The sequence below is a fragment of the Octopus sinensis genome, linkage group LG1 (genome assembly GCF_006345805.1).
Source record: "Octopus sinensis linkage group LG1, ASM634580v1, whole genome shotgun sequence".
Taxonomy (NCBI): Eukaryota; Metazoa; Mollusca; class Cephalopoda; order Octopoda; family Octopodidae; genus Octopus; species Octopus sinensis.
The window spans coordinates 67708240-67733942 of NC_042997.1; the positions used below are offsets into that span (position 1 = coordinate 67708240).

The 25703-nt window shown below is 36.6% G+C and overlaps 1 protein-coding gene across 2 annotated transcripts in view; it reads left to right on the forward strand.

Moving 5' to 3' along the window:
* LOC115213950 (uncharacterized protein F21D5.5) overlaps window positions 1–25174 on the forward strand; it is an 87288-nt gene extending 62114 nt beyond the window's left edge. The window contains exons 15-19 of one of the 2 annotated variants that reach the window (XM_036501701.1): window positions 12170–12279; window positions 17635–17722; window positions 23824–23882; window positions 24759–24922; window positions 24961–25174. In XM_036501701.1, coding sequence (XP_036357594.1) covers window positions 12170–12279; window positions 17635–17722; window positions 23824–23882; window positions 24759–24900 — 399 coding nt within the window. In that variant the 3' untranslated portion in view covers window positions 24901–24922; window positions 24961–25174. Of the gene's footprint in view, window positions 1–12169; window positions 12280–17634; window positions 17723–23823; window positions 23883–24758 lie in introns of both variants that reach the window. The other variant, XM_029782955.2, reaches the window with a different exon arrangement.
* The last annotated feature ends 529 nt before the right edge of the window (window positions 25175–25703 follow it).

The window sequence follows — 25703 nt, forward strand, 5'->3', positions numbered from 1 at the left end:
GTACAATAAGCATTGTACACATCTATTCACTTCTAATCTTTACAATCTCTCCAGGTCTACCTTTCACTGTGTTAACTCAGAGTAAAAAGTTTCTGGTGGTTTTGGGGTTGTTTGTGTCTATTTTCTGCATCTAAAAAGAAGTGAGTTGGTGCAATCATTTGATGACACTCACACATAGCCAGATTTTCCCAAATGGTCACTTCCACTACCATGTAAGGCCCTGTATATTCAATTACGATATTTTTGCTGATTTCACTGTCATCTTTTTCTTGTGCTTTTTGTACTCTTTCTATCAGAAACCATTTTACAGCATAGACTGAGAACTATTGTTCCACCTGCTCTAGAAAAACTGCCTGGCAGGACTGGTGTGTACCTTCTACACTCTATCAAGGTTTTTCCAGAATTGCTTCTCTCCAGCAAGAGTTGATTTCACTGCAGCTTGTATGTCTCTGCTATTCAGATTTTTATTCAAGGGTGACATATCTAGGAGATATGTTACCTTCTCTGTTGAGTCATTGTCTCTTCTGAGCAGGAAAAAAAGTAATGTAAATAATAATTATATGCATAGTTTAAACTAAGAACACTTGCTTGCTATGTCTTTACTTGAGAAATTGGGAATAATATATGACATACATAAGTTGCTCTTTTACATGTGTAAATGAACTTTTAGGCAAAGCTGCCAAAAGGTGGTGCGAGAAGAGGAGAGAGAAAGAGATTATTTATATGATTAGTTATGTTTGCATAATGCTGAATAAAGAGATGTCATATATATAATTTATAACAGTTTAAGGAGATCATTAATATTAATACAAGTTATGGTAATGATAATTACTTGCATAGCTTAAACTTAGCATTCTCGTTGCAGCTTTCTTCAGAGTTTGGCTATAATATGTCACATTCACTCTGTCTCTCTCAATGTCACTTGAGAAATGGCATTGCATTAGATCTGTCTGTATCCAATCCCACTCTATCATTCTTTATTGCTAACCATCTTTCTCTCTGCCTCTCCCATTACTCTTTCTTTTATCAATCATTACGGATACCTTTATTTTTTATCTGTTACAGTCATTAGACTGCGGTCATGCTGGGGCACTTCCTTGAAGAACTTTTAGTGGAATGAATTGATTCCAGAACTTATTTTTTTATAAAGTCTGGTACTTATTCTGTTAGCCTCTTTTTGCTGAACTGCAATGTTACGGGGATGTAAACCAACCTACACCAGTTGTCAAGTAGTGGTAGGAGCACGAAGACACACACACACACAAACAAACAAACATAAGACAGGCTTCTTTCAGTTTCCATGTAGCAAATCCACTCGCAAGGCTTTGGTCAACTTGAGGCAATAGAAGACACTTGCCCAAGGTGCCATGCAGTGGGACTGAATCCAAAACCATGTGATTGGGAAGCAAGCTTCTTAACACACAGCTATGCCTGCATCTATGTATTACTCCTTTTCCTTCACTGTCTTCCTCTGCACTCCCTTTCTCACATCACTCTTTCCCTTCCAGTACTCTCTCTTCTACCATCTGACCCCCCTCTTATTTCCCTTTTCCCCCATCATATCAGTTATGCTGTTTTTATTGAACCTTCATATCAACAACCAGCAAGGCACTATCTGTTACCCTCTTACTTCCTTTAATCCTACATATTAACCTTTTCTTTCTATCTCTCTGGTCCTCTTTCATTACTCTCCCTATTAACACTTTCTTACTCTTGACTTCTTTCATTATACTTTCTTCTAGCTACTGGGGATAGGACAACCTTTTGGTAGTGGTGGGCAAATGAAGAGAGACAATGTAGGATAGTAAGGATTATTTAGTCTTGCCATTCTTTCTATTACTGAAGTCATGATAAAGTGCAGCTGGTACAAGTGGTTGGCAAGAGGAAATGTATCCAGCCATGGAAAACATGTTGGTAATGAATGTGGAAACCATCCTATTCATTTCTGCATTGAAAAGTGGATGTAAAACTGATGATGTTGATAATAATGATAACAATGATGTGATGATGAGCATGCACGCATGCATGCGCACACACATACACACACACACACGTGTGTATGTCAACAAATGAGAACAAAAACAAATTAAAACGACGTACTCACAGAAAAACAGTTCATACATTCAACTAGATATGTCACAGTAACAGGTCTTTCAATGAAACCATCCCCAGCCCACTGTAGCCCCAGAAACAACTGCACACCAGGATCAAGTGTCCCATGCCCACAATGTCAGTCTTGCCAAGGAATCTTTGGCATGTGGGATTGGTGGCCCATATTTTTCACCCCAACAATGCCACAGATGCAGCAATCCAAGGTATTCAAATCAAGAAAGCTAGAAGAGCACATGGTGTTAGGTGTCACATGATCATGTGATCAGGTTTTTCTTGGGTCTTTCCAGGTACAGACTGCATTCTCCTTGTCACATAGGACTTGTATCCGATGTCATCATGCACCACGCCTCTGATTGTGGATCTTGCCACCTTGAACTGCTTGGTGAGGACTCTCATGAAGCTGTTCGGGTTGTCATTGATAATGTCCTAAAATCTGATGGATAGACTTGGATGTCATGATAATGTCCTGTTGAAAATGTTTCTCTTGACCATAGATAACATGTTCCTGTCAGAGGTCTCCATGTCTCAGAAACTGGCACCTTCAGAGTCACAGTAGCTGACAGCTAGAGCCATGAACATGGTGTACATTTACATTTTCTCTGTGAGATTGACATCCTCTACATTAATGCTGTTTATGTTTGATAAAAAATAAAGTGAAGAATTAAAATTCTTGTAACTTTATCTGTGATTATTCAAAGATATCATTGTTGACAAGAAAATCAAATCAGTGGAGCAGACTTTATATTGTTAGTTGATTTACTAGAAATAGTAAAATCACCCTCAAATCACCCACTTCTGTATTAGAAGGGGTCAAGTTGAATATGTTCCTGGGTTCTCTGCACATAGGAAAAATACTGAAAGGTTAAGATTGGTATGTTTTTAAACCTAGTCATAAACTGTGTAAAGCTTTAGTCTATTTATAGTAGAGGGTCAGATAAGGTAAACCAGAAGAGATCAGATAGCAACCATCTGTATATTGGAAGGCTTTACTGTGTCAATAGGAGTATTGAGGTCAAACTAAGTTGAGAGGGGAACTAGCTGCTGTTTATAATTATAATTATGTAGGTAAGTTCTAGATGTGTATTTTCAGTATGTTATTATGTCTAGGCTCTTGTGACTATTACAAAATTCATAAAATGCACTTTACAAAAATGAGAAGAATGGAAAAGTATACTACTTTCTATGAAAGTATTGTGACCTCTTGTTTCTTGAATCTTGAATTTCTGTAAAACTGTTTTTAATGTCACTAGTCTGGTGCAAGTGTTTAAAATAGCCTAACAGAGTTACATGATGCTAAAGGTTTCTTTTGATCCTTGTTTTTGTAATTCTATAGTTATTCAGGAATGATTTTGAAGAATTATGAAAGCTTTGTTGGCATGGAAAAAGTACAAAAGAATTTAATACGGGTAGTGGTGATTGGTGGATGTAGCTTGAAGTAGCTCATGGGGAACAAAATGGAGTGCAACATTAATGCTGATCTTCATTTTACCTTCAAGAGTTGACTGAAGTATGTTTACACCTGTTAATGATAATGGTGGTAGTTATGATGATGCTTGCTGCTGCTTAGTTGTCTCTAGCTTGTCATGCCTATTATTTTCATTTATTTCTTTTTTGTTTAGGTTGTGCATTCTACTTTAGCCCTGGGCCTACCGAAGCTTTCTGAGTGGGTTTGGTAGATGGAAACTGAAAGAACTCTGTTGTATATACATGTGTGTGTGTATGTGTTTGAACCCTTGCCAAGACATCACATGATGGTTGTAAATCATTATCATCTTCATCACACAACGAGGTTTTTCTTTTCCTGTTTTCAATGAAAAACATGTATAGCAGTTGGGAAAATAATACTTTGCCTGGAGGTGAGGGTTATCAACCAAAAGGGCATCTGGCTGTAGAAAATCTGCCTCAAGTTCTGTCTAACCCATGCAAACATAGAAAAATGGACGTTAAATGATAATGATGAACTTCTTTTTTAACCCTTTTGTTACTTTATTTCTGTTGATATATAATGCTCTTGTTTCAGTTAATTTAGTACAATAAATTCCTCCTTATTAAACTGGCATCTGGAAAATATTAACATAAAATTTTAATGGAAGATTTTAATTTAGATCATTTTAATCCTTTAGCATTCAAATTATTGTCAAAGGTAATGCTTATTCAGTTACTCTGTTTTAAATTAATCGTGCATTATCTTGTAGCTTCAAGATTTCGATTGTGTGGTTGCATAACAAGTAAAGTATTTAGGTTTAAATGCTGAAGGGTTAAAACAGTAAGTTTGTGTCATAGAACCAGGGGTGGTCTCAGGTGGGTTGGAATCGAAAGGGTTTAGTAGATTGTCTTCAGAAATTGCAGAAGCTACATCTCTCAAAAATAGAATATTATGAACTGGTTAGGAGACTAAGTATGTAGTTTCTACATTTGCTCAAGGTAAGAACAAAATATAGCACTTTTAACATGTAGGCCACACTTCAGATAGCATACCTACACTATTTAGATGATTGGTCAACTAGAATTTTCATCAGATGCAGGTTTAAAGCCCTAACTAATGTGCTGGAACTGATTTTTATGGGGTGCTGGACCCTCTAGATTGTTTGTTGGACTTTTACCTTTGTATGATAAATTGGTTGAAACACAACTGCTCAGTGAAACTATTCCAACAACAAAATCAATGGGACAAATATATATATATATATATATATATATATATATATATATATATATAGTGAGAGAGAGAGAGAGAGAGAAACAATAATGGGCTGCAAGGTTAGAATTTATGATAAATGTTCATGTTTGTTTGACTATAGAGGGCAGCAATCCTTTCAAGGCCAATTCCACATTTAAAAAAAAAATCATTGTCCTCTTTTCCAGAAGGTGCAATTTGCAATTGATGTAGGAAGAATTTATTTATTTTGCTAATGAGACTGTCACATTAAAACAATGAGTTGAGATTGTTTGGCCTATCAAACTGTCTTGCTATTCATTTGTCTATGTTGCTCTTTAGTTTGAACAGTATTTATCTATGTGATGGTGTGGGTAGTGATGGGGGTCCTGGTTGTGTGTGTGTGTGTGTACAGAGGTGTATGCTTGTTAGAGCTGCTTGTGTTTGTGTTCATGTATTTTACAGCTACTATAGACATCCAGGATAACTTTTGTTGTGTATGTCTTGCAGTCATTACATTATGTGTATGTGTGTATACTTGTATATGTGTTGCTGTTTCTCTGTGCTTGTGTATATCGACCATATTGCTGTGTGTGATATGTTATATGTTAAGCTGCTGTTCTTTCAGTAATGTTGTTGCTCATTCATTTTCAGCGAGCATTTGTCTGAGCATGCTGTTATTTCATGTTCAGTCTTCAAATAGTATGGTGGAGACTAGTTTCAGTGATGATTCTTGAAGTGTTTTCTCTGTCAGTTTGTATCTGTCTCTTTCCACACTCATCACAAATGCAACATGAGTCTAACACATACATACACATCCATCTGCCTATCTATCTCATTCTCTCATATACACACATGCATATACGCACATGTGTGTGTATGTGTGATATGTGTGCAAATAATCCAGTTATATATATATATTTATATATATATATATATACATATTCTTGCAGATATACACTCAAATCTGTAATATATGTATGCATAAACACACACACACACACACACACACACACACACACCACACACACACACACCACACACACACACACCACACACACACACTTCCATTCTCCTTTGCCCAGCTTTTTACAATTAGATACACAGACATCCTAATTACAAATATCCCACAACTTATACTCACATACTCCATGCAGCCATAACACCAATAATATAGTCACTCACTCTCTCTTTTTCACCCAGAATGCATGTACATAATCTCGTCTTATAGGCCATTTTAGATGCTAACACATACATGCACTAATTGCAAACACATGTGCATACATAAGGCCTTATGCATTTTCATTAGCCACACATATATTCAGCTGCTTATGCATACACAAATAGAAAAGCATATCACATATACCATACAACCTACTCCACTTGCACACTTGCATATCTGTTCTGCAGTATATACACCCTGTACATACATATATGCACAAGAAAATATACATTACACACTCCTTGCTTGAACATTCCATCATGCAATTCATTACTCTATCTTCCTATCACCCTTATATTTCTCTCTATATCTCTCTACCTTCTCACTTCCTTTATTGCTTTCTCTTCCTCTTATATCTCTCACCCCATTTCTGATTCCCCTAACTCAATCCTTTCCTCCTCCTTCTTTATATCCCTATCTTTCTCTTGCCCTCTTTCTATCTCTCTGTCCCCACTTCTTTTTATAATAGGTCAGTTTTCCCCACTTCTTTGGCAGTGCAATGAAGTTATCCAAATTTAGATTTCCTGTTTGTCTTCTGTCATTTATGCCACTCTATTCTTCATTGATCTTAAATCCAAACAAACATTTTTTTCCCTTTCTTCAGCCATTTCAAACAAGAAATACTTGTTAAAAATAAAATTAAAATTAAAGAAAAAATATAGGCAAATAAATTACTACATTCGTTAGATTTTTATTTAACATGCATATTTTTTAGTGAACACCAAAGAAGTGAACTAGAAAATGCATTGTAAACTTCATCTTATATAATCATCAAGAGAATGGGGCTAGGAGAGATATATCATTGAAGCAGCTAAATGTTCTCCATCTTTCATATAAGAAGTTGTAGGAAATAAAGTAACAATTAAAACAAAAATCTGAAAGGAAGGGATAGTAAATAAATTTCTATTTTTATTGCATTTTAAAACTCAATTCTTTTTAGACAGTCAAACTTATTTACCTCCTAGCCCTCGAGGAAGAGTGTTAAAAATGGAATTCAAAAGTAGGTTGAATTGTGTGTTGTTGGAATCGTTTCAGGTGCTGTCAGAGAAATGTGATATAAGAAATTGTATAAATGACAAATGTTTTGTTAAATTTCAGCAATTAGATCAAATTCTTCTTTGGGTTATTCCTATAGTAGACTAGACTAGTGCCCTACTTTCATGAAGTATCTCTCTCAGTCATTCAAATTTTTGAAATCTGAGAGAAGTTTCAACATTATCTCTCAGAAATAGAAGTTGGTTATAAGTGGGAAGGAATAAGGAATGGGTGGAGCAGAATATAAAAATAATGATAGTGACAAGCTGGTGTTGGTGGTAGCAGTAGTAGTAGCAATGGTAGTGGTGGACTGGGTGATTATCAGTGAGCACTTGGTCAATGATGGCTGAACTTCTCAATAACTAGATGGGGAATAATGCAAGCCTGTTCTTCTGGACATGCAACATAAATCTGAAAGATTGAACATCATAGAAGATCTATGACAGAATAGTTATCAGAAATATCATGTAATGTATGAGAGAATGGGAAAGGGATGATGGCTTGGACAAGTGATGAAAGTGCTTGGTCATATATTATGGTGAAAGCTAATTGTTGATGGTAGCTAAGATAGGATTTGGTTCAAATGATAAAACAAGAGGGAAGGGTTAGGTAAGGTATGGAAGAAGACATCCACTGAATAATTGACTAAAAGAATGATGCAGTATTATAGACCAGTTAAATACATTATAAAAACTGGTTATGTTAATGATAATGCTGTCATATCCATTGCAAAATCAATAAAGAGGTAGCAAACTCAGAAATAGATCGAAGCAATGAAAATTGTTATGTTTTTGAGGAACCTCATCTTAATTGGATAATAACTTAAAAACTAATTCTTTTACCCTCTACCCTGGTTATGTTTCTCTCCCCACCCAAAACTTGATATAAAAGTTTAAAAGAATGTATTGTAATGATAGATTGGAATGTTCTGTGATGTTTGAAATGCCTTGCAGACAAAACATTTGAATAGTAGACTCGACAAACAGGTCTCTTTTTACACACACACGTGCACACACATGCACGTACACACATACGCACACTCAAAATTCCACCCTGTTAGTTGAATATCACCAATGTTGTTGACATTCAGAACAATGAATACTAATTTTTGCAATGCCATTGGCTCTTCTTTTCCTTGTTTTGTGTGTAGTATTTTGTGTCTTGCCGGTGTTATCAACCTGAGTTATTTATTATTTTTTTCAGAAGTTTTTGTTGGTTTTTCTATCTTGTCTGTCTTGTTAAATACTTGGTGTTTTTGTCTGTGAATAATTCTGTGCTGATATATTAATAAAGGTCAGTATGGAAACTTTCAGCTATCATTATCATCATCATTATCACCACTATCATCATCATTATCACCACTATCATCATTGACACGATGGTCATCGTCATTACCACTACCACTGTTGTCCTCCTCGTTTTTGTGACAAATAAATGATCATTATTTTTAGAATAATGGTGTGGTAGGAAGGTAGGAATAGTAAAGTCTCAAACTAGATGCCTGCCTTTCAGATTTAGTTTCATCTATTCAAAATAGGTAAAGCACTTACCAGTAATACCAGTATATCGAGTGGTTCAACCAAATTTTCTATACATTATACATTTATGGCCTTCTGCTAATATATGAGGATTCATTTGAAGAATTGGTAGACGAAATGTGTTGTACAAAGTGCCTTGCAGTTGTTTTTTTTATCTTCTACTTGTTTCAGTCATTAGACTGTGGCCATGATAGGGTGGTGCTTTGAAGAAATTTTAGTTGAATGAATCGACCTCAGCACTTTTTTTCTTCTTTTGTTAAGCCTGGTACTTATTCTATCAGCCTCTTTTGCTGAACTGCTAAATTACAGAGAGCTAAACACATATATCTATATGAATATATATATATATATATATATATATATATATATATATATAGCAATAAGAAAATGGAGGGGATCAATAGGTGGTTCATCTACTTTTAGACATTATATTATGTCAACTTATTTATTTACTAAAATGACAATTACAAGAATATACATACATGTATAACATTATGCTTTACATATAAAAATATATTATTATATAAAAATACCATATATATATATATATATATATATATATATATATATATATATATATATATATATATACGATGAGCTTCTTTGGTTTCTGTCACGCAAATCCACTCACAAGGCTTTAGTTGACCCAACAAGACTATAGTAGAAGATATTTACCTAAGGTGCCACACAGTGGAACTGAAATCAGAATCATGTGGTTGAGAAGCAAACTTCTTATCACACAGCCATGCTCATTACATTCTGAGTTCAAATTCTGCCAGGGTCAACTTTACCTTTCATTTTTTCAAGGTCGATAAAATAAGTATCAGTTGAGCACCAGAGTCGATGCAATCAACTATCCCTCATCTCCTAAAATTTCAAGTTGTGTGCGTATAGTAGGAAGGATTCATGCAGAGTGACGAAACCGTACTGCATACCCTCGTTCAGTGGCCAGGCATTGCTGACTTATGGGGTTATGTTGAACAGCTGCTGTCATGTGGGACAGAGCTGTTTGTCGGCTGAGTCTGTAGTGATGATAACACAACTATTCTCCTTCAATCAGGCAGGCAAGGCAGTTTTTCTTTGCCTGGTGGTTGTGGTGAAAGGTTGTTTTTGGACAAAGCTGAAAGGTATGAGGATGATACATTCCTTTTTGGTAGAGTCCTCATTGACTTCTTCCAGTTTCACTTGAATAAGGAAATTGTGAGCGGAGAGGAAAGTGCTGTTCACGAGTGGGTTTATTGAAAGGTGGGTGAAAGTTGCAAAAATGGCAAGAGTAGATGGTACCTCTCTAAGTGTAGACCTGTGAGTTGGAGAGAAGGAATTGGAGAGGACAGTTGCTCCTAGAGTTTCAAGGAAATCTCAGACAGTGGGGTTCCTTGATTAACCCTAGAGGCCTTCCTGTATCAGGAGGGCCACATCTTTATCATTCTCCCCACCATTTTTTAATTTTTTATTTTTATCTTTCTATGCTATGCATATGCCTTTTCTTTTTCAGTGTATACCATGTATGCTGTTTTTTTTATCATTTCATCATTATATGTAAACCCCCGCACTTTATGTCTGTCTCTATATTGTCCCCCCTCATCCTTCGCCCTTGTGGCAAATAAATTAAATCATCATCACCACCATCATCATTATCTTTATCTTTTACTTGTACCAGTCATTGGACTATGGTCATGTATGTCAGTTTCTCCTCTACCAAATCCACTCACAAGGTTTTGATCAGCCCAGGTATGGTAGAAGACACTTGTTTAAGGTGGCATGCAGTGGAACTGAACCCAGAAACTATATGGTTGGGAAGCAAGCTTCTTAATCACACATACATGACTCTCTCTTTCTCTCTATATATATTTATCTATTTGTGTGTGTATGTGTGTACATTGATATTGCTGGAGCTGTGGTAACATTGTCTCCTATAGACAAAAGTGCAGCTATGCTTCTGTATGTAATGATGTGGAATAAAGTACTTTAGTTGAAAAACGAATAAGGTTTGGTATGAAGAAGGGCATCCAGCTGCAGAATACTACCTCAAAATGTTTCTAACTCATGCTGACATTAAAAAAAAGCAGATGTAGAAACATTGCTGCTTGTGTTCCAATAGGTAGATAAATTAGTATTACTGTTTCCTTTCCACATGTGATTATATTCTTTTATTCTACACGTTTCAGTCATTTGACTGTGACCATGCTGGAGCACCACCTTAAAGGGTTGTAGTCAAAGAAATCGACAAACACACACGCACACACATGACAGGCTTCTTTCAGTTTTTGTCTACCAAATCCACTCACATGGCTTTGGCCAGCCTGAGGCTATTGTAGAAGACACTTGCCCAAGGTGCCACGCAGTGGGACTGAACCCAGAACCATGAAGTTGGGAAGCAAGCTTCATACAACACAGTCATGCCTACACCTATATTAGCTCTTCCTGAGAAACTCTTCTGCCCTTGGGAAGGTTTTATTTTTAATCCTTCTGGGTATTGTTCTCATTCAATAAATTTATTGAAATGGTGCTGGTGGTTTCTAGTGATCAATCACCTAACCATGTGGCAGGTAGTACTAGGTTACATGACACCAACAGTTATTTGACTTTATCTCACTAGCAATATGTTGAAAATAATTTCTCCACCCCTCCCCTTCTGTCACATTCATTTTTCTCTCTCTCTCTCTCTTTCTATCCCTCTCCCTTCTCTCACTTCAGGTTCTTTTTTCTACAGGTCTAGTACAATGGCTGGATTGCTCTTTAATCTTGTTTTGGATCATTTTGCATCTGCTTTTGGCAATTGTTCTTTAGCGCTTATCAAGTAGACCACCCTTGATCAATCAACTCTCTCATCAGAGGTGTTGCACTTGTGATGGCATCCTTTGTTCTTATTTTCAGACATAATGTACCTAGGAGTACATTATCCAATTGATCTTTTTTAAGACAGTAGGGCTTGATTTAAGTGATATTTGGCCACTATTTCTAGCAGGTTAGATGGCTTTATTGAGGCTCCCTTGGTGGTGATGGTGTGTAGGCATTTGTTATTACTTAACTTCAGTTGGCACTGCTTGAACAAACCTATAGAATGAAATGAGTTCCCTAAATGTGGTCTATCCCAATTTTATTGTGGTTGGGGTATTGCTATAACTCTAGGATTTTAAAATTTGCACTGGTTCCCTTTTCCAAGAGAGTAGTGAGTTTGTTGTGTGGGAGACGTAGGTTGGCTACATTCAGTAGGTTAAGTAATTAAGTTTTATTGTTGTTTTATAAAGCCAGCAGCTGGTGAAAGATGGTGGAGATGATGATGATGGTGTTTGTGTTGCTATTGGTAATATTGAGTTGTCCCAAATCAACTTTGCTGAAGCATTCCAATGACATATTTGCTGACCAAATATTCTAGAGCTGGGGACAACTTGAGCAAATCTCTGACATCTAAAATATAATCTTTACAACTGCCTTTTGACCGTTACAGGACCCATTTCTCCTCATCTCCCCTATCTCCTTTCATCATCGTTTGTATTTTAGGGGACTTAAAAAACATTTCATTACCAGACATGATTTGTACAGGTCTGTTTTTATTTGCTTACTTATTAATGTTGTTTTATTGTTTTGTGTTTATTTAACCAGGACATACTTGGAAATTGGAAAAAATGTGTTGCTTTGTGTCGGCAGAATTTAGAAAATGGGAAGAGTGTTGTGATAGACAACACAAATCCTGATAGGGAGTCACGTAAACGGTCAGTTGAATTTTTATATATATGTTTGCCTCTGTATATGTATGTTGCATATACATGTATGCCATATGCATGCTCTCTCTCTCTCTCTTTCACTATATTCTGTTATTTGTTTCAGTCATTAGACTGCAGCCATGCTGGAGCACCGCCTTGAAATGTTTTGGTTGAACAGTCAACCCCTGGATTTATTCTTTCATAAGCCTAGTACTTATTCCATTGGTTTCTTTTGCCAAACTGTCAATTTATGGTGACGTAAACACACCAACATTGGTTGTCAAGCAATGGTAGAGGGACAAACACAGACACAAACACACACACACACACACCACACACACACACACACACACATATACACATATATATATATATATGTATCTTCGACAGACTTCTTTCAGTTTCTGTCTACCAAATCTACTCATAAGGCTTTGGTTGGCCCAATGTTATAGTAGAAGACACTTGTCCAATGTGCCACACACCAATTAATTAAAGTTAATGCATTAATTGTAGTTGTAATATTGTTATACAACCAATAAATTTTAGTGAATCTTCATCTCTTTCAAACAGTTTAAGTGTTTCTGAATACTATATTCTGAACCTAAAATTGTTTTGCTCTCCACACAGTTGACCAGTATTGTGGCACAACATGTAGATAGGATAATACAGCTGTTGTTGGACATTATAAACATATTTTCAATAGCTTTCAAATACTTAAGAATGATATTATCATTTAGAATCGTTAATTGCTTGTTATCTAACATTCTGGAATGGCCTTCACATTCTTTCAGTTCTTTAATATCATTTTGTCTCAAGTGTTTCGAAAGAAATGGGATAGAGAAATATGTTTCTTGCTTTCCATTTACCTCACATGAAAGTAGAACCAAATAGCTATCAGCTAATGTATTAAAAACCTTTTTCCTCATTTTTATATTGTAAACTTTATTTTATTATGAAAGTGGTGAAATGGATGTGTGGATAAGATATTAGACAACTGATTCATATCTGCTGTTTGTGTAATATGTAATCCATGGGGTCTCAAAGCCATCCCACTCTCAGATATAATCCCACTCAGTTGAGCGTTCTTTCTGCTTTTCTTTCTTGCAAGTTACTTAGCAACCTCACTAGTGCAAATGTCATGAAAAAAAAAAGCACCCAGCACACACTTAAGTGTGTGGTTAGTGTTAGGAAGGGAATCCAGCTATAGAAACCATGTCAAAGTTGATATTGGGGCCTGACATAGTCCTGCTGTTTGTCAGATCCTGTCAATCCAACTCATGCCAACATGGAAAACATGCTAAATGATGATGATGCAGAAGGTACCAGATCTGAGGACAAACTATAATAGACTGGTGTTCCATCAAGAGAATGGTTTGTCTCTTGTATGCTTAACCCTTTAGCATTTAAACCAGCCATATCTGCTCAAAATATTCTATCTGTTTTCTATTCCCACCAGCCATATCTGACCTCTCATGCCTACCTTACATTGTGATTTTAAAAATAAATAATCACATAGCATGGAGAGAGCCTTTGACAGGGTCCCCTGATTCCTTATCTGGTGGTTAATGTAGAAACTAGGGATAGATAAGTGGTTGGTGAGAGCTGTACAAGCCATGTACAGGGATGCTATCAGTTAGGTGAGGGCTGACAAGTACAGTGAAGAATTCTGGGTAGGAGTAGGGGTTCACCAAGGATCAGTCCACAGCCCCTCTTATTCAGCACAGTCCTCCAGGCAATAACAGAGGAATTCAAGACAGGCTACCCCTGGGAGCTCTTCTGTGCTAATGACCTTGCTCTAATAGCTGAGTCATTACCAGAACTAGAGGAGAAATTTCAGGTGTGGAAGCAAGGTCTAGAAATTGAAGGGCCTTAGAGTTAATTTAATAATAAGTAGGAAGGCAGACAAAGATAAGTAGGAAGGCAAACTAATCACAAATCCCTTCAAGTAGATGGTCCTGCTCGATCTGTAGAAAAGGTATAGGTAGAAACTGCATAAGATGCACCCAGTGTAAGCTATGGACACAAGAGGTGCAGCTATATCTAAGGAAGTTTAACAAGGAAGATAGTTTTTGTGTGTGGCAGATGCACAGGGGCAATAAACATTGAAGATGTACAGAAAACAGATTCCATCATATGCCAGGGGAAAAAACTAGTAGTTGATAGCTTCCAGTACCTAGGTGACCAAGTCAGTAGCAGGGGAGGATGCTCTGGGAGCATAGCTGTTAGAATAAGAATAGCCTGGGCAAAGTTCAGAACTCTTACTTCTGCTGGTAACAAAGACCCTCTTGCTCAGAGTGAAAGGTAGACTATATGATACCTGTGTGTGAACAGCCATGCTACACAGCAGTGGCAAATGGGCTGTGACTGCTAAGGACATGCATAGGCTTGCAAGAAATGAAGCTGGTATGCTCTGCTGGATGTGCAATGTCAGTGTGCATACACTACATAAGAAGCATCAGATGTTATGTACAAGTGAGATGACTGCACTGGTATGATCATGTGTTGCATATGGATGAGGACAGCTGTGTGAAGAAGTGTCACATCCTAACAGTGGAGGGAACCTGTGGAAGAGGTAGACCCAGAAAGATCTGGGATAAGGTGGTGAAGCATGACCTTTGAATGTTGGGTCTCATGGAGGCAATGACAAACAGCTAAAACATTTGGAGATATGCTGTGCTTGAGAAGACCTGGCAAGCCAAAAGAGATTGTAGCTGTGGCCGATGCCAGTGTTACATAAATGGCCCATTTAAAAGTACCCTTCAATTGTTGAGCAAATATGCTGTGCTTGAGAAAACCTGTCGAGTCAAGTGAAATTGATACCAGTGCTACCTGACTGGCACTCTTGCTGGTGGCACGTAAAAGGCACCATTCGAGCGTAGCTGATGCTAGTGTCGGTGACACATAAAAAGCATCATTTGAACATGGTTGATGGCAGTGCCGCCTGACTGACACCTGTGCTGGTGGCACATAAAAAGCATCATTTGAGCATGGTCGATGCCAGTGGTGCCTGACTGGCCCCCCCCCCCGCACCAGTGGCATGTAAAAACGCCCACTACACTCTCGGAGTGGTTGGTGTTAGGAAGTGCATCCAGCTGTAGAAACTTTGGCGGAACAGATTGGAGCCTGGTGCAACCTCCTGGCTTGTCAGTCCTCAGTAAAACAGTCCAACTCATGCCAGCATGGAAAGCAGATGCTAAACGATGATGATGATGATATCAAAATCTCAAAGCTATGAAATTATTAATGATTAATTCAAACCTTTGTGAATAAATAAGCATGATATTTGACAGAATAATCTGAATGCTAAAGGGTTAAGACTGTTACAGGTTCTAGAATTAAACTCCATTGTTATGAACCTTTGTAGCAAATGTTGACATCACCTCTATATTATAGTAACTGATGTTGTTAAATGTTCAATTATTTCTGACTTTCCATTATTTTTTAATTTGCAATTCAGAGTTCCTGTGAAAAGTAAAAATTAAGAAAACCACTTTGATTTATTTTACAGCATTATGAGAAGCCTTGTTGATTGTAAATCCTACTAAATCCTCTGTAATCTCATCTTGCATTTAATTAATTCTCTATTCTAATTCAAGTTCCTCTTAACAAGAGTTAGTATTTTTCAGCTAGTCCTATCAAGCTTGTCAAGATTTCTTAATCAAATGTTGTTGTTATTAATTGTTGTATAGTTTTCATCATCTGTGCTTTTATGGTTGATGAGTGTAGTTGGTTAAACGAAACATTTGATTAAAATTTCTTGTGGCTCGGTGGGTTAGTGGCCTCAATTTAGTGATTTGCAGTGTCAGTTAGAAACAACTCATGACAATGAATAAATACTTTGTATTATCAATTGGAATATTTGGCTGAGAGAGAAAGAGAGAGAGAGAGAGAGAGAGCAAAGTGCTTGCAGTTTAATATCTTACGTAACGACTTTCTACAATCTTCAATCATGATATTTTGATCTGTAAAAGATTAAGACAGAATTATTAATGTTAACAAGCAGCTGGGTCCTTTGATTTTACAAACATTGGTTACAATTTCAAAATTTGTTTGTTGTTGTAGAGATAGCCATGCATTTGTGATGAATTGTTAAACTGGTTATAATGCTCTAATGATGTAAATATATGTAAGAGTGTGAATGATAAAGTAGCAGATAAACAGCTGAGACATATCTTGGGGTATATTTGTGTTCAAGATTGTTAATTCTCAACAGCTGAGCCCATCTAACTCTTAGTTGATTGTTGTTATTTAGCCCCAGGTTAAACTTGATTGCGTAGGTATATAATCAAAAGCTAAAACCATTCTGTCTGTATGAGGTCATGTAAAACTATATTTCCTAATGTATCCTTTTGTTATTTAAGATGTTAGGGTGTGATTTGAGGGGGATTGGTGGACTATTTCTAGCAGTTGAATGATATTGAGGCTCTTTTATTGGCTTGATCTTTTATCATTCTGTCAAAATACAATGTCTTTGTTTCAACAAATTTTGAAAATAATGTAGTAGTAAAATGACTCATTATTAAGATATCTTTAAGGCAGTGAGCTGGCAGAATTGTTGGCATGCCAGGTGAAATACTTAGCAGTATTTCCTTTGTCTTTATGTTCTAAGTTCAAATATCGCTGGGGTTGACCTTTCCTTTCATCTTTTCGGGGTCAACAAAATAAATACCAGTTTAGTACTGGGGTTGATGTAATCAACTATTTCCCTCATCGAAATTTCGGGCCTTGCGTGTATAGTAGAAAGGATTATTAAGATATCTTGAACATAAAAGAGCATGACATTTTGGTGGAAGGTTGTACTTTAGGTCATTTGAAAATAAAAAATTTGTGTTATAGATCCAGAGGTGGTGTTGGGTGGCTTGGTATGAAAAGAGTCAAGTAGGTGGTGAAGTATACAACTGCTTGTGACAGCATACTTCACTGCTACGAATATTTATTGGCTTCAAATTTTGGCAGCAACTTATGGGGTGGGAGAAAGTTAATTACATCAATCCCAGTGTTCAATAGGTACTTATTTTATTGACCCAGAAAGATGAAAGGCAAAGTTGACCTTGGTGGAATGTGAACTCAGAACATAATGGCAGATAAAATGCCGCTAACCATTTTGCCCGGAGTGCTAACAATTCTGTCTCTCGCCACCAAAATAGTAGATATATTAGTTGACTGGTGAATTCAATTAATCCTACTGGTTGAATATACATCTTGTAGAGCTTCCACTGACTGAGTTGATAAGATATAACTTTAATATTATGGGGTTAGCATTTATGCATTGAGTTATTGAAGATGAATGAATTTATGCATTGAGTTAGTGAAGATGAATGAATAAATGCTTGAATGAACTTAATATTAATTGTTTCTTTATAGGTACATAGATATTGCAAAGCAATTGTGCATTCCATGTCGCTGTTTTCATTTCGATGTGTCTCTTAACCATGCCCGACACAATGAAAAGGTAAGGAGAATATTTAATGAAAAATTTCATGGATGAATAAGGTTACTGCTATAATTCAAATTTTCACTTATGTCATAAAAGCTAGGAAGATGAATGAAAGATAGTAGCATCATGGAAACTTACTGTGCTATGCATTATTAGCTGAAGTGGAGACTTTTATAGCAAGTGTGTGTATAATTAGTATGCATGTATTTCATTGTTGTTTATATGTTCATTTTCCATGCTGATATGGGTTGGATGAGGCTTTTTCTTAAGGCAGTTTTTTGTGGTTGGATGTCCTTCCTCCTGCCACCTCATTTATTGTCTCTTATAACACATAGAGATATAGCATCCCTATTCTAAAAACTAGGGCAGATATGGAAATCTATATTTTTTCAGTGATTTTTCTCACTGAATTGTGGCCATGCTGGGGCATTAACCTTATGAGTATTTTGATCCTATTGATCCTATTTTTTATTTAATCAAAACCCTAAATTGTTTTTTGACACTTCATCCGTTTTACACCAGTAAACATAAACATAGACATATATACCCACTCTCACACACACACACACACACACACACACACATGTGAATATGTATGAGATGGGTTTTTGCACAGTTCCTGTGTATCCACTCAGAAGGTAGTGGTCATTGATAGACCTCAGCTGGCGCTAGAAAACTCTTGTCTATGATACAGTAGGATCTATCCAGGAACTTTGTAGTTATGATGCAAATTTTATAACCGCATAGTTTTCTTTACACCTCAGGCATGACTTGTATGATCGAAAAGTCAGCTTCCCAACCACATGATTTCAGGTTCAGCCCTACTGTGTGAGCCAACCAAATCTTTGTGAGTGGATTTGGTTGGTGAAGACTGAAAGAAGCCTGTGAAGTCATCTTTCCCTTGTCTTTACATTTGTTTATTGGTTGTAGACACTTACTTCATTGATGGTGTCAGACCTCATCATTTGCTTGCAATTCTTCATGGAAACATGTTCAGGCTTCTTGTCATGTCTTCTTGACATGCACAGTCTTTGTAAACAAAAGGCTCATTCATATGGTGTGATTTGTTCACAGCTCTGTATAAACATGTCTGGGCTGTTTGTTGTTTGACAGACTAAGAAATTATTATGTTGCTTGGAAACAGATGGGTTTGGTACAACAAAGGGCATCTGGCTTTAGGAAATCTTTTGCTCTATTGTACTTATGTCTGACCCTTGCAAGCATGGAAAAGTAGATGTTAAATACAATAACGATGTTATGTGTGTGTGTTTACATCTGTAGTCTATGAAAGTCACTAAGAGGAGTAGTATTGTCACTTCTGTCAACAAATTGTCTATATATTTTGCACTTTTGAAAATGAGTGAAATAAGAGATCCCTAATTTGAAAAACAGGTAAAGGTTAATGATAGGAATGACATCCAACTGTAAAACAATGCTTCATAATGTATTCCTCTAACTCATAATTGCATGGAAAAATGAAAAATGGACATAAAATGAAAGAACAAATGAAAATATATATATATATATATATATAATATATATATATATATATATATATATGCATGCACAAGAGTGGCTGTTTATTAGGAAGTTTGCTTCCCAACTACATGGTTCTGGGTTCAGTCCCACTGCATGTCACACTGGGTAAGCGTCTTCTATAGCCTCAGGCCAGCCAAAGTCTTGTGAGTGGATTTGGTAGATGTAAACTGAAAAGAAGCCCATTGTATACATACATACATACATATATATATATATATATTATATATATATATAATATATATATATATATGTGTGTATGTGTGTTTGTTTGTGTTGTCTCCCCCCAATCACCACTTGACAACCAGTGTTAGTGTGTTTACATCCCCTTAACTTATCATATTCCATATATTTTGCATCAGACCGTGACCTAGTTTTGGCCCACTTCTTTGTTATTCAGTTTTTCAGACTGAAAAATTTGTTAACACTAAATTAGCTTTGGTGGGATTTGAACTCAGAGCAAGCTGTTCAGTGATACAGTCTATCAAGATATCAACAAATAAAACATTTCTCTTAACAATTTATAGAAAGATCCCCTTTGGTCATCAATGACCATGGGATTGCACCTACAAAATTACCCTCTGAGGCACAAGTCTGGGCAAGGTTGTTTATGGAAGACCAACAGTCGCCCATGCATACTAGTCTCTCCTCTCCATGACACTGATGTTATCCAAGGGAAAGGCAAAGGCTGATCCAGCTTGGCACCAGTGATATCACAACTCATTTCTAAAACTGAATGAACTGGAGCAACATGAAATAAAGTATCTTGCTCAAGAACACAAAACACAGTCTAGTCTAGGAATTGAACACACTACCTCATGGATGTGAGCTCAACACTCTAACCACTGGCCCATGCAAAAATATATTAAAATTTAAACAAAAGAGCAAAATTATTCAATCAATGTTAGAATTAGAATTAAAATATTTGCTGTAGGATTATTACAAAAAATAAAGTAAATAAAAATAAAAATATATTTAATTATGGAATCATGGAATTATCTCACCTGTAAAGATGATTTTTGCTTTGCTTATGGTTTGAGACAAAATCAGATATCAGAAGTAAAAATTGAAGAGTAAGACCTTAGATAGAAAATGATAAATGTATTTTTTTCATGTCACATTTTCTGTAGGCAAAAATTGTCTTAAGGTTTTCTGTAAATAAAATGACAGTTTTGATTAATAGAAACAGACCAAAATCAATACCTTGCATTTCAAATGAGGCTGGGTGTACAGGAGTAGAGTGTAGACTAAAGAAGATCTACACCATATGCTCGTTAATTACTTCAAAGAAATTGCCATGCATTTGTGTTATGAGTTCAGCTTTACATTTTATAACCAGAAGTTGTGTATATTATGTATGATTGAGATGAGTGGAGACTAACATCGAGTACAGGGGCATTAAGTAGAAATATTAGTTTTTATTTTTTCTTATGGCATAGCAACATTCAATCTCAACTGTTTATTTCACCAGCCTGATCTTTACTGATCCTGGCCATCTCTATTTCAACTCTAGTGGCCATTTTGTTCTTCTCACCCACTCATCTCCATGTATCAATCTATGCCTCACCCAATCTGTACCTGTTACACCCCAACCACTCCTCCCTCACTTCTGATTACAGTACTACTGCTCAGCTGCTGTAATTATATGAGAGTGACTGCTCATATTCCTTCCCCTTTTTTTGTGCTACCAGTAATCCCATTGCCTGGAACCACTCTCCTTGTCAGCCATCCCACACTCCTAATGTCATCCCTTACCACTATGTGTCCACCGAATACGCATTTCACCTGAACACTCTTGTCATTTATCTGATCCTCACTACTGCTAATGAGACTAAGATGTTTACTAGCAATGAAATCATGAGATATATATATATATATATATATATATAATATATATATATATATATATATATATGTTGGAGCTGGAAATGGTCCTTTGGCTCATCACCAGAGTGGAAGGCAGACAGTAAATGATGCTGATGCAGTTTCGTATAAGTTCATTTGATATTGAATATCAGCTAAATTGATGGTTGTTGTCATGTTGTATTGTACAGATCAAAAGGTTGCACTGCTGTCCTTTAATAGCTTTGAACAGCTTGTGTGCAATGCTACCATAATTAGCATAACAATGACATCACTGTTGTATCATTCTTTTTAAAGTGGAATCTGTTGCTATTCCTTGACATAAGCAACCCTCACTAGTTGTTATTGGTCAATGTTATCAGCAATCTAAGTAGTTCTTTCATTTATCAACGATACTACAGTTATCATGCGAAAGAATAACAAGATCTTGAGATGTATATAGTAATAACTACAGCAGCAAAGGCGACGAGCTGGCAGAATCGTTAGCATATTGGGCAAAATGCTTAGTGGCATTTCATCTGTCTTTATGTTTCTTGAGTTCAAATTCTGCTGAGGTTGCTTTGCCTTTCATTCTTTTGGGGGTCGATAAAATAAGTACCAGCTGAGTATTGGGGCCAGTGTAATTGACTTACCCTCACCCTCGAAATTGCTGGCTTTGTGCTAAAATTTGAAGCCAATAACTACAACAGCAGCTGGTTGTATGTCCTTACCAGGGTATAACAAGAATGAAATGTTCTTCTCTTATCTATTATAATTTACTTATTGTTAAGGTTTGTAAGAAGTGTTAGGTGTCTCTTTATAGTTTAACAATAAAAAAATCCTGTAATGTTTCAGTCTTGGCAATATTTATTTCAAAATGTTTTTCAGTGTCTCTGACAAACTTCACTTTAACAATAACATTAACAACAACAAGCAAATGCAGTGCTAGGCAGCAATTGTCCATAACATGGATGTCATCATAACCCAACAAAATATTAACGATATCAAAATATCCACCTTCTAGTGGAATTCCTCTATCTATAAGTTCAGTTCAGTAACCACTGTCACTAAAAGTTACTGGAAATATGAGATTTACCATCTTTTAGGTGTGACAGTTTCATTAAACAAATAATGAATACCTGTGGATTTTCCACAGGTGACACAATCATTCTTTCTTTATTATTATTTGTGGTACACTGTATTGATAGGTGTTAATTGAATAAAATATGTTTCTCTTTGTTATTTAATAATTAGGAAAAATTGTTGGTACAGGCCATTTTGTAATTCACTGTATCCACCTCTGTATATGCCTGACCTCTGTAATTGTGCATCTTCTGTCTCTCCTACACTTCACCTCATCCCCACTACCTACCCATCTGGCCACTCCTGATTCTCTGTTCCCTACTCATATTCTCTCTCTACACTTTGAGGGGATGCCCTGACATCTCATCTTTACCATTTTTTCTCCCATCTTTGCTGGGGTACCCATGTATCTCCTCTATAGCAACACAGCTGTTCCTGTACCCCTACTTTAGCTTCTCACACCTGCCCTACAATTTCATTCTAAAATAAACAATCACATCATCAAAGTCTCGAAGTTGTAAGATAATGCATGATTAATTCAAAACAATGTAAATAAATAAATAAATGAATAAATATTACATTTGACAGAGTAATCTGAATACTAAAAGGTTGATCAACAGTACTACCATACTCACTGAATTATGGTGTAAGTGGTTGGGTATTCAACAGACACACATCTTCTTAAGATAAGAAGAAAAAGGATAAAGATCCTTCCCGAGTCATATAGACTCATAAGGCCAGTTTCCCAGCCTCTGCAGTGTATATATTCCCCACTGGATGGGATGCCAATCCATCACAGGATTACTCATTTTAGTCAGCTGTGTGAACTGGAAATGAAGTGTTTTGCTCAAGAACACAACATATTGCATGATCCAGGAATTGAAACCACAATCTTACAATCATGAGTCAAACATCTCTAACCAATAAGCCATGCATTGCCACATTCTTATGATAGACCCCAGGCAGAATCAGCATGATACTACATGCAGGGTGGTCCTGAAATAACTGAACCCTAATTATTGTTAAAAGTTACAAATAAATGAAACAGAAATTTTTATTTCAGCGGTGGTGCCCCAGCATGGCCGCGGCCTTCGGGCCAAAACATTTTTAAGGATTTAAGGTTACAGTATATGTTCAAAATGTAAACCATTATTTGCAATACAGTTATGGCATTGTTCAATGGTTGAATCAGTTACTCTGGCGTAATATCTTGGCATGCATTTAAGAAGTTTTGTTTCAGATCATTGACAGTTTTTGGTTTAGCATTGAACACCTGATTTTTTAATACTCTCCAGAGAAAGAAGTCCAGAGGACTGAGGTTTGGACTTTGCAGGCCATTTCACAGGTCCGTGGGTGAACAATTAACAATTAGCAATTAGCAATATTCAGTAAATTCAGTAGGGTTCGGTTACTTCTGGGCCACCCTGTATGTCAAGGATGGCTCTTTTAATTACTGACACAGTCTATGTAGTGGTTTTCCGTCAACCCATTTTCCACTTGAGGTTTGTATTGATCCAAGGTGCCTTGCAATGAAATCAAAGCTCGGATCACCTGACTGTAAAAGCAAACTTCATAAACCTTTTAGCCATGCAAATGCACATACATCCATACGGATAATATATTTTTTAACATATTTATATTTTTAATACTTTCAGTATCGTGTGATGATTTCTAAAAGCAAACCAATTCCTGATATGGTAATGCATTCATATAGGTAAGTTATATTTTCAAGATTATCAGATCATCATGGTTTGGCCATCACCATCGCTTGCCATGAACACTACCACCATCACTGTCACCACCACCACCACCACCACTACCACTGTCACTGCTGCTGCCGCTGCCGCCGCCACCACCACACCACCACCATCTTTTTTCTTGTTTATTTGTTCTCTCTCTCTTTTACGCTTTTACTTGTTTCAGTCATTTGACTGCGGCCATGCTGGAGCACTGCCTTTAGTCGAGCAAATCGACCCCGGACTTATTCTTTGTAAGCCCAGTACTTATTTTATCGGTCTCTTTTGCCAAACCGCTAAGTGACGGGGACGTAAACACACCAGCATCAGTTGTCAAGCAATGCTAGGGGGACAAACACAGACATACAAACACACACACATATATATATACATATATACGACAGGCTTCTTTCAGTTTCCGTCTACCAAATCCACTCACAAGGCATTGGTCGGCCTGGGGCTATAACAGAAGACATTTGCCCAAGATGCCACGCAGTGAGACTGAACCCAGAACCATGTGGTTGGTTAGCAAGCTACTTACCACACAGCCACTCCTCTTTTTCTTCATTAATTTTTTTCATTCCTCTTGCTCTTTTATTTTCCTTGTTCTCTTTTTATCTGCTTTCTTTTCCATCTCTCGTCTCATCAGCTTCCCTTCCTATCTTCTTCCACTCCTCTTCTCCATCATCCATTTTTCTGTCTCTTCTTCCTTTCTTGCCATCTCTTTCTTTTTTTTCTTCATCTGTCTCCCCCTTTTTTTTTCCATCTTTCATGTGTTCCTTTCTTTGTTTCGTTTTTCCTTCCTTGTTCCTTATTTCTTTCTTTTGAACTTTTTTCTTTTATATTTCTTTTAGGAAACATTTAGAAGTGCCTACAATCAGTGAAGGTTTTGCTGAAATATTGAGCATCAACTTTGTGCCCAAATTCAGCTCACCAATGCATGAGAAACTTTACAATTCATTTCTCCTTGACCGATATTTTGAAGAGAAGAACTAAGAAATTTTAAGACATACAGATGGAGAGAGAGAGAGAGAGAGAGAGAGAGAGAGAGAGAGAGAGAGAGAGAGAGAGAGAGAGAGAGAGAGAGAGAGAGAGAGAGAGCGAGCGAGCGGTCATGAATGTCTGCCAATCTCTTGTGAATAATCATTATAATTTTCCATTTCAGTAGTTTATCATCATTACCACATTTTCATCATCATCATCATTATAATAATAATTATTATTATTATTATCATTATTATTATTATTATTATTATTATTAATGCAGTGAGCTGGCAGAATCATTAACATGCTGTCTTTATGTTTTGTGTTCAGATTCCAATGAGGTTGCCTTTGACTTTCATCCTTTTCAGGGTTGATAAAATAAGTACCAGCTGAGTACTGGGGACCAATGTAATCAACTTATCCCCTCCCCTGAAATTACTGGCTTTGAAGCCATTATTTATGTGCATCACAATTTTTTCTTTTTTTATCATCCAGTGAAGATAATTCATAGATACATCTAAAACTGACTTATTTTGTTCTTTTTTCTTCTCTTTGTTTTTATTACAATGTTGATTTAAATAACAATAAAACTACTGTACTTTTAAGAATAATTGTACATTTTGATCAATATCATGTGGTGGAGTTTGGTAGGGAAGGGTGGAAATCGTGTGACAGTCCTGCCCTGTTCACACTGGTGCCACATTAAAAGCACCCAAGACACTGTAAAGTGGTTGGTATTAGGAAAGGCATCCAGCAGTAGATACCAAGACAGATCAGACTGAAATTTGGTGCAGCTCTACAGCTTGCCAGCCCTG